The 10941-nt window shown below is 26.9% G+C and overlaps 1 protein-coding gene across 1 annotated transcript in view; it reads right to left on the reverse strand.

Moving 5' to 3' along the window:
- LOC117179399 (manganese-transporting ATPase 13A1) overlaps window positions 1-10941 on the reverse strand; it is a 73406-nt gene that overhangs the window by 51309 nt on the left and 11156 nt on the right. Inside the window, exons 4-6 of the mRNA XM_033371150.1 lie at window positions 6047-6353; window positions 5772-5954; window positions 4601-4738 (exon numbers count right to left, since the gene is read on the reverse strand). Coding sequence (XP_033227041.1) covers window positions 4601-4738; window positions 5772-5954; window positions 6047-6353 — 628 coding nt within the window. The remainder of the gene's footprint in view (window positions 1-4600; window positions 4739-5771; window positions 5955-6046; window positions 6354-10941) is intronic.

Genomic DNA, 10941 nt, shown 5'->3' on the forward strand with positions numbered 1-10941 from the left:
GACGCTGCCCAAAAACGTGCCTGGCCGGCTACGTACGCGCTGCAGCGAACGACGTGAAGGTCAAGTCAATCTTACCAAAACAAATGCACAACAGTAACTTTTATTGTCATCTTCTATGAAATTCTACAAATAAAGCATAGAAGCAGCGAAGTGATTGTTTCTTATAATAGTTGGAAAAGCATTTTTTTGAGATTATTGAGATTTTTTAGATATTTTTGAGTATATTAATTAAAAAGAAAAAGATATTAAAATGAAGCAAGGTAGAAAAACAACTAAAAATGAAGATTCGTGGATTAAAAATAAGAAAAATGTTCCAGAAATCAGGTACGATTGGAAATCGTCAATACAATTTTTAAATAAATTTTAATCATAAATTTAATATTTTATGACTTTTTTTATTCTTGATTTTTTAAATAATTCTTTTACTGAACTATATATGATATATAGATAGTCTAATATAATTATTTTAAATTTTTGATGACGAAGTTAATAGCATTATTTGTTATTTCTTTAAGGAAAAGAATACATTACAAAGTCTAAAACTGAAAAAGACGGTATTGCTAAAGATATTCCAATCCCAGAGAGATCTTTCAAACCTATTGAATCCTGCTGTGGAGAAAAATGTTACCAAAAGTTTTCAAATGTGCAACAAGAAAAAGTACATACAAATTTTTGGAATCTCGGGAACTATAATGAACAAAATGTGTTTCTCAGAGGATTGTTAAAATGCAAGGATCCTATCCAAACGAATGCAGGTGAAAAATTAGGACGGTTAATTCATTGGATATATTTATTTACTACTGACGAAGAAAATGTTCCGATTTGTAAGAAATTTTTTTGTCCTTTTTTATGTTTGGGCAAAAGAAGAGTTGAAAATGTTCAAAAAAAGATTTTAAATAAGCAGCCTTTAAAAAATTTGGCAGGTGGAGTACGCGAAAGTTGTCTTAAATTAACAGAAAATTTAAAAAAAACGATTGAAGAGCATTGCGAATCAATTCCACATCACAGTTCACATTACAAACGAAATTCTACCAACCTAAAATATTTTGATAATCCTTCATTAAATCTTGTAGAACTTTACGAATTATTCGGAAAACATTATAAAGAAAAAACGGGGACTAAATTGACAATAAGTCAAATCGTTTATTTTAAGTATTTTAACCGAAATGTTGGCTTCAGTTTTAAATTACCTAGAACTGACGTGTGCAATACTTGCTGCAAAAACGAGACAAATGGAGAGGTAAACGAAGAAGTAATTAATCACAAAAACAATGCTGAAATTTATTTGAAGTTAAAAAAGCAAATACTCTCTGAAAATAATAGTCTATGCTGTGAATTTGATTTTGCACAGAATTTGCCACTACCAAAAGTACCCGTGCCCGCGCGTTTTACCTAAGTTTCGCATGGCCTTTTCTATTTAACGTACATGTACATACTACGAACCAGAGTTACATGTTCCCTATTCTTGAGGGAATTGTAAAGAAGGGTGCTAACGCTGTTTGCAGTTTTATCAAATACGCGGTATTAAAAGAATTTGCTAAAGACAAGTTCAACAGCATACCATTATTTTCAGACTCATGTCCGGAACAAAATAAAAACTACACATTGTTTCATTTTTTGGTTTTATTGTCCATTTACTTGCAAAGCGAGATTAAATATGTGTTTCCAGTTCGAGGCCATTCCTGTTGCCAGTGCGATAGGAATTTTGGCACATATTCGCAAAAGCTAAAAAAATTAGAACGAATTGAAACTGAAGCTGAATATTTAGAAATGATTCGCAATGCTCGTTCACCTTCATTCACAATTGTCGAGAAGTGTAAAGATCTTCTGCAGGATTTTGAAAAATGTTTCAAAGGCAAAATGCGAAAGCCAAAAAGTTTCCAAATCAGCAAAGCGTTCGTTTTGCATGTTTTTCCTGATGGAAAAGTGGATGTTTTTGACAACTATGAGTTACAAAATCCAACCACTTTTTTCTTTAAACCTACGCTTAAACTAGAAAATCTGTCGAAAAGTCTTCCGCCCCGAATTGAATTAAAAGCTGCCAAAATAAAGGATGTAAAAAATCTCTTCCAGTATTTAAGCGCTAAAGGAAAAGAATTTTTCGAATCATATTTTTTAAAAGTACAAACTCAGAATCCAGATGCCGAAGAAACTGAAGAGAGTGACGAAAATGACTAAAAGTAGTTTCTAATAAAATATTGTTTGATTAATTTATTCTTGTTCAATAATATGCATAATATAAGTTAAATGTTTAATAAATAAATTATTTTAATGATAATATCTGGAGTTACTGTTGTGCATTTGTTTTGGTAAGATTGACTTGACCTTCACGTCGTTCGCTGCAGCGCGTACGTAGCCGGCCAGGCACGTTTTTGGGCAGCGTCAAGATTACCGCTTGAATATTAAAACATTCATAATTTTTGAACTATTAATCCAATTGATCTAAAACTTTCCAGAAAACTTCTTTGAACCTTAATGAATAACTTTCTCACTGAAAGCTTTCCGTAGCTTAAAATTCGTTCGCTAAATGAGGCGCTTGAAGGTTAAAATTCATGATTTTTGCATTGCCTCAAAAAAAAATTAATAACTTTTTTGTTTATAACAATATTCTCGTTTTTCTTTCTTAGATAGTTTCAGAAGACTTAAACACGTACTTTGTAAGGGAAAATCGGGAAATGATGAAAATTGGCTGAATTAGTGCGAGTTGAAGTGAAAAGAGATTGGAATTTTTCATTTTTAAAAAATCCACTTTTTACCAATTATCTCAAAAACTACAAAACCTATAAATTTTTGCAAAAGGAAAAAAAGATGCGCCTTGAAATTCTCTACAAGTATCAATCTTTAAAATTTAAATTAGAAAGATTTTTAAAATTGACACTCAGGACAATATTATCAGGCTGAATTCGGCCTTGTCCCCTTTTGGTCGCCAGCGGTTCAAATGTGTTTTTTCACTGTATAAAATGTAAATTCCATCTAAAACCCTTTGTTTCCAATAGAGAATTAGTTTTATTATCTAATAAATACTTTAAACTCCACAAAAAAATGGTTAAAACACATTTATGCACAAATTAAAATGCATCTTTAAAATCGTACCTATTCTTTCTCGTTTGGAGTTTTGTCACCAGGTGGCGTATCGCAGTTTAACAATTCCCAATAAAGGTTTTAGGATATTTTAATGTTTCTAAGGGATTTTCAAGGAACTTCAAAGGGATTATATAATATTTCAGTAATTTAAATACATCCAATTTTAGATTAATTTAAATATTTCATGATATTTCAGGAATATCATGAGATTTTATTATACTTCACGGGATTTCAAGATATTTTATAATTTTACTTAAATGAAATTTCAAAAGATTAGGAAAAATTTCAAGGAATTTCAAAGAAGTAGCATCAGATTCTATATAATTTCACAGAATTTCAAGGGATTTTAGCATATTTTAATGAAATTTCAAAGAATTTACTCACAAGAATTAAAGACTTTCAAAGAATTTAAAATGTTTGAAAATATTTGCAATATTTCAAGGTATAATTTTTGTTTGATTTTGAAATTTTAAAAAATTTAAAGATTGAAGGATATTTTAGAACATTTCAAGGATTTTAATAATTATCAAGGAATTTCTAACAATTTTAAAGTTTGTATGTTATTTTAAAAGATTGCAACGAATTCTAAAAAACTTAACCAAAATTTCAAAGGATTTTATCATATTTAAATGAAATTTCAAAAATTTGTTCCTAAGAATTAAGAAATTTCAAAGCATTACAAAGATTTGATTTATTTTAATATCTGAAGGTATTTTTAAAGATTTAATTTTTCTCAACATTTGAAAATATCAAAAATTGTAGGATGTTATAACAGATTTCCAGGAATTTCAATAGATTTCAAGAATTTCGAAGATTTCAAGAGATTTGCAAATATTTAAAGATGTTTTAAAAGATTTCAAGGAATTTTCAAGAGACTTAAATTTGGTTTGCAATTTCCAAGGATTTGATTGGTTTTAAGGCATTTAAACAATTGTCCTGGGGTTCTACAGAATTTCTTTAAATTTGGAAAGATTTTGAAAGAGATTTCTAAACAATTTTTAACCGACTTTCAAGAGACTTTGTCAGATTTATGATTTAAAGGCTTTAAATTTATTTTAAAGATTTAAAAAATGTAAAAGATGTAACTTCACGAAATTGCAAGAGATTTTATAATATTTTATTAATATTTTAAAGAATTTATACAGTAAAATTGAGGGATTTTAAAGGATTTAAAAATATGTCCAAAGTTTTGAAATAAATGAAATAATTTTCGGGTGTTTTGAAAAAATATCCATAAAAATGAAGTTTTTTCGCAATTTTTGAAATAACTACAAAATAATTCAAATTCTTTAATATTTATTATGGTCGCAATGGTTATTTAAAATAGTTAGGTCAGGCTTAGCTTATTAAAAAATCTTTTAAAAAATGATAAACTAATATTAAATAATTAAATATATGCACTAAAAACGAGAAAAAAATGGTAAAAAATTAAGTTTTTGATGAATATTTTTAATTTCAGTAATTTCTAGGTATTTGATAATCCGGGTAATTTATTAATATTTTAATAAATTCATACCTAATTTTGATAATGCCAAAAGTGACGTGTTCACAGCCAGAGATAATTCTATCGGCAATTCGGGAGGGACTACTGAAGTTAAAATCAGCGTGCACTCCAAAAACAGTTTGTACTTGTTTCTCTCAGGATCTTCACTTCCTAAAAATAATAATAAGAAATATATAATATATATATATACAAAAATTAATTAAAATTACTATAAATTCATCTATTCTCTAGAATTTTTCACCTACGACCTCAGATTATAAGAGATTTTCGACTTGTTCGACTTGTTCAAATTCGATTACTAAAAAATGAAAATAAAAAAACTCATTTTGATCGTACTGTTTCAAAGCTTAATTTCCAACCAAATACTTAATTTTTTATATATTTTAAACTAAAAATCTTTTCAAAATTAATTATCTCAAATTTAGGGAGTCCGGTGGGACTGAACCAAGTTTAAATACAAGTTTCAAGTAAATGTGATTTTTTTATTCTTTATGATGTCTACTCAAATCCTGAAAAGAATTCAATGAAAATTCGAGATTTTTCCCCAGATATCTCAAATTTTTCGCAAGAATATTTTGTTTAGCAAGAAGTAATTCAACTGTCGTCTAAAAAATTTGCCTTTTTGTCTTGAAAATTCAAATATTTGACTGAATTTTTATCCTTTTTGTTTGGAAATCCGACCATTAGATTGAAAATGCATCTTTGTATCCTAAAAATTCAACTATTTTGATAGAAAATCAACTATTTGAAAAAATTACTAATTATTTATGGAAAATTGAACTATTTTATTAGTCATCTTTCTTGATTAAAAATTTATCTTTCTTGGTTGAAAAGTAACTTTTTTATTGAAAATTCGCTTGTCTTGGAAAAAAATCGTACTTCTCACTTGAAGATTTTACCATTTGATTAAATCTGGAACTATTTTTGGAAATCTGGTCTCTTTTACTGGAAAGTTTATATATTGGATTCTTAATGCGACTATTTAGTAAATTTGTTTAATTCGTCCCTCTGTTTTAAAAATTCATCTCTTTGGGTTGAAAATTCAACAATTGTATTGAAACTGCAATATATTGCAGGTTAAAATCTTAAAAATTTAAAGTGTTTCGCATTGAATTCAATATGTTACCTACATTAATTTTATTTTAAAGAATTTATAAACCTAAACTTACACCACTGATCTTACCTTTGATCCAAACATAGGCGGCAGCCGCAATCGCGAAAATCAAAAGGAAAAGAATGAATCCAAAAGTCTCGAGATTATTCGCAGTGACGCGCTTTACTCCAAACAATATCGTTCTCAACAATTTTCCCTGGGATGTTGAAAATCCGGTTCTTAGAACATAGGCAATGCAACCGTTATCCGTCGCTGAAATACATAAAATATTATTTCCAGAAATCTAGATTTAATTATTCAATTAATTAATTATATATTTAATTAATATATTTAATTATAAGTACCCCTGAGACCCAAAGAATTTTTACTAGGCGGCGAATGTTGAACGACTTTCGTGCCCCCAAATAAAATATGCAGCTTATCGTCTCCTTCAAGGTCCAAAACTTGACTTCCCTCAACATCTTCGATCGGCTCTTTCATTTGTGGAACCGATTCTCCCGTTAACATACTTTCGTCGACAACACAGGGTCCTTTCAATAGAAGCATATCACAGGGCACGAGATTATCATTCTGAGATCTCGTTATCGAAACAATGTCTCCAGGAACGAGTTGATCAGTGAAAATGTGTCGCCATCTTCTGTTCCTGTAAACCTTTGAAAAAAGTGAAGAAAAAAAAATCATTTTTAAGTTTTTAAGATCTACCAATTTTTTTCGACGGGAAACTGAGAGAAAAATTATGACCCCTTTGAAATAAATCCCAGTTGGAAGGGCTCGAAGAACCCTTTTTTTCCTGGTAGAACTTGACAGAGCTTGAAATACAAAGTATTTTATTTCAAGTATTTGAAATAAGCAATTTCCGATAATTGTTCACAAATAAATGTTTTTGGACATTAATAATACTAAATAATTTAACAAATGCAAATAATAATACAAATAAGTGGTCAAAATAAATTCAAGGCGTTCAAAATTTAAGAGTTTTTTTCTTCTCAAATCGAGAATCTGTAAATAAAATTATTTCAGAATAAAATCTCGAAAATAGAAAAACTAAAAACTTTAAAAATTGATTACTTAAAATACAAAGGATTTGAAATTCAATTAGCGCTTTTAAATAAAAATAATTTTTAATTTGTTAAATGTTTCAAAGTCAAAGCTGCTTGAATTCTAAAATCTTATTATATTAAAAAAAAGTTAAAATTGAATTTGTCTAAGATAAAAAATTAACTGCCGGGGAAAATTCTTTGCATTGGTATTGACAGATCGTGAAAATTGTAATCAAGGACGCGTGAATTTCTTGCTGATTTTTTATTTAATTTGAAAATTAAATTTTGAATCATTTATAAACAAAACAATTTATAGGGAATTTAAATTGTAAGTATAGAAAATTACAATTGTATTAAATATTTTATTTAAAAATATTAAAGTAACGAAAACTGAACATTCTTCATTTTATAATTCTCAATTTTAGCGTGAAGTTTCGAATATAAATAAGGGTCTCGAGTTTAATCGTCCGGAAACTAAGCTGACAATTTGAGCGGAAGGGGGGGGGGGGAGCCACAAAAAATTAACGGTTAATTACAGGTGGAGGGAAAGGAACGTTTCTGGATGATAAATTTTAAGAGAGTTTGCGACTTTTGCGAAAGATATCATGCAAGGTTACAGTTTTTTTTTATTTGCCAGAGAGCATTTTTTTCGACATTTTAAAAATCAATATTTATAAAATATTGATTCTCGAACCAGTAGAAAAAAAAAATAACATCAAAATTATTAATTAGTCCATTTTTTGATTACTTTCATAATTCAGACTTCACACGTTATTCTATATTCTTCTCTTTTTTCCAGTTAAAAAAAATGTGCTTTTTTTCCTCATGTTTACACGAAACTTCGCCCTTTTCTCGTTAAAATTTTTATTTTGGTTAAAAATTCTACTAGTTCATTGAAAATTTAATCATTTTGTTGAAAATGCAAGTATTTTGTTAAAAACACATCTTTCATGGTCAAAAATTCGACAACTTGGTTGAAAGTTGTACTGTATTGTTAAAAATGTATCTTTTTGGGTGAAAATTCACCTCTTTGGTGAAAAATTTAACTATTTGGATGAGAATTTGTTTCTTTTTTCAACTGAAACTTTAACTATCTTGGAAACGAAGGTTAAGGTCTTTTCCAGTTTTTCCAGGTCAGGAAGTCAAGTTTTTCCAGATCACTTTTGTTTTAACATAAAATAATGAAACAACTACTTGTGATAAATGTAAAAAATGAGCCGTTCCATTTTTTATTGGCCAACAATTTTTTAAGAAAGCAGAACGATAAATAAACAAATTGTTATTTTTTCGCGGACATACGTCATCTTTGAAATCCTTAAAATCTTGGAAATCTTTGTGAATTCTTTAAAATCTCTTGCAATACTTAAAGTCTTTATGAAATCTTGAAATTTTTGTAAAATCTGCTGGAACTTGAAGGCTTTGTGAAATTTTTTGAAACTTTTTTTTTTTAATCTTTGAAATATTTTGAGTTTCAAAATCTTTGGAAATATTCGAGATCTTTGAAATTCGTGAAATCATTGTATATGTTCAAAATACTTAAAACTATTTTCAAATCTTTGAAATATGTTGAAACATTTTAAAGTTTTTCATTAATATTTTTTAACCTGGTGTACACTCAAAAACCGAGTATAAATGAGTAAAACAACTATACTTTGACAAATAAAATACTTTTTAATAGCAAGATTTCTTCTAAAAGAGATGTTTCTTTAATAATAATCCAAAAGATTTAAATTACTTTGTTGAGGATTTAACAATTTTGTTAAAAATGAATCTTTTTTGGTTTGAATTGAACTGTTTTGTATTTCAAATTAAAATAGTTTTTCGTTGAAATATGAAGTATTACAGGTTTCGTTAAGAATTCATCTTTACGGTTTAAAAATTGAACTGGTTTGCAGAAATTCATCTTTTTGTCTTATAAATTTAACAATTTGATAGAAAATTGAAGTATGTATATAGTAGAAATATAACCTTTTTGTTAAAAACTATAACTTTAGAGTTGAAAATTCAATTTTTTCACAGAAAATAAGTATTAACTATTTTAAAATTTATATCTTCGTACACATAATCATTTTTGGTAAAAAAAAAAAATGTAACTATTTCGTTGAAAATGATTCTTTTTAATGAAAATGCAACTGTTTCGTTAAAAATTAAACTATTTATTTCAAAAATTATTTACTTGGTCAAAAATTAACCTTTTTCCTGACAATTCAAATATTATGTGGACAATTCATGTATTTTATTGAAAAAATGTCTTTGTGGGTAGAAAATTAATCGTCTTTGAAATTTTTGTATTGCTTGATTGTTGAAAATGAATGTTTTAAACTTAAAATATAACAATTGCATTTTTTGATGGAAACTTATAATTTCTTAGTTACAAATTCAACTATTTGCTTACAAATTTAACTATTGATTTAAAAAATGTAATATTTGGTATAAAATTAACTTTTTTGTAGAAAATCCACTGTGTTCGGCAGAAAATTCTATTTTTTTAATGTTTAATTCAGATATTTTGGTGAAAATTCGTCCTTTTGGGTAGAAAATTAATATATATATTTTTTAATTCATATTATTTGCTGCAAATTCAACAATTTTGTTAAAAATTCGTGGTTTTTGGTTGAATTTAGTAGCAGAATTTTTTTCTTTTGTTGAAAGTTTTCAAACTGAAAATTTAAATTTTTGATTGAATCTCGATATTTTTAATTAAAACTTTATCTTTTATAATTGAAAATTCCACTATTTAGTTGAATATTCATGCATTTGATTCAAAATTCGTCCTTTTTAGTTAAAAAATAATTTTGTTCGTTAAAAACTTAACTTTTGGATTAAAAAATAATTTGTTTTAATTGAAAATTCAAATATTTTCTAAAAAGTTGTTTTCATTGGTTAAATCCAATTTTTTTAAAATTTTAAATTATATTATTTGTTTTCAAATATAAACTTTACATTTTTTGTTTAGAAAATCACTTTTTTAGGTTGAAAATTCAACTCATTGGTTGAAAGCTGATCTGCTTTCTTGGAAATTAATTTTTTTTTAACTGAAAATTAAACTATTTTTTAAAATTCTAATGACTGACTGAAAATTAACTTTTTTCGAGAATATTCATATTTTTAGGGCAAAAGTTCAACTTTTAACCCGAAAATAGAAATATTCTAGAAAAAAAGTTAATTAAGAAAATTAATCTTTTTCTTTTGATTGGAAATTAATTTTTTAATTGAAAATTTTAATATTCCATTCTTATAGAAAATTGACATTTTTAATTGAAAATTGATCGTTTCTGATCAAATATTCAAATTATGTGGTGGACAAATGATGTATTTCGTTGAAAATTTGTCTTTTTTGTTAGAAAACTTTCTTCTTGGTTGAAAATTCAACTACTTGGTTTAAAGTGGAACTACTTTAAAGTTTTTTTCTGACATACACCATTTTAGTTTAAGTCATTATTTGCTTAAGTCAAAAATTAATTTTTGAACAGAAGATCTAAGTATTTTGCTGAAAATTCAACTGATTAGATGAAAATCAACTTTTTTAGAGAAAAAATCGCATTTTTTGGGTTGGGAATGAACTATTTTGAATGAAAAGATTACATTTTTGATTGAATCTTGATACTTTTAATTGCAAATCGATCTTATCCAGGCTGAAAATTCACATTCTTGGTGTAAAATTGATGCTCTTTCTTTTTCTTAAACTCAGGCTTAAAAATTCAACAATTGTGGTATAAAATTAAAGCATGTGGAACAAAACTAAATTTTTTATTCGAAAATTATTTTTTCGATAGAAAATTAATTTTATTAGATGAAAGGTTAACTGTTGCATTTTTTGGTTAAAGCTTGTATTTTCTTCACTGTTAACATTCAAATATTCCATCACATCCATTTTTAGAACTGTTTGGTGGAAAATTTATGTAATTTGCTAAAAATTATTTTTTATCGCATAAAATTAATGTTCTTGGGGAAAAATTCAATTATTTGGTAAAAAATGTACGAATTTTGTTAAAATTCGTCTTTTTTAGTAGAAAAATAATCTTTTTGGTTGAAAATTCAAATATTTAGTTAAAGCTGCAGCCATTTTGCTGAGAATTCATCCTTTTAGTTAGAGGATATATGTACCAGGTGTATACATATGAAACCGGTATTTTTTCAAGAAAAAAACACATTTATTTCAAGAGAATGATAACAAATATTTTATTCAAAGTATGCGC

This window comes from Belonocnema kinseyi, chromosome 1, assembly GCF_010883055.1.
Source record: "Belonocnema kinseyi isolate 2016_QV_RU_SX_M_011 chromosome 1, B_treatae_v1, whole genome shotgun sequence".
Lineage (NCBI taxonomy): Eukaryota > Metazoa > Arthropoda > Insecta > Hymenoptera > Cynipidae > Belonocnema > Belonocnema kinseyi.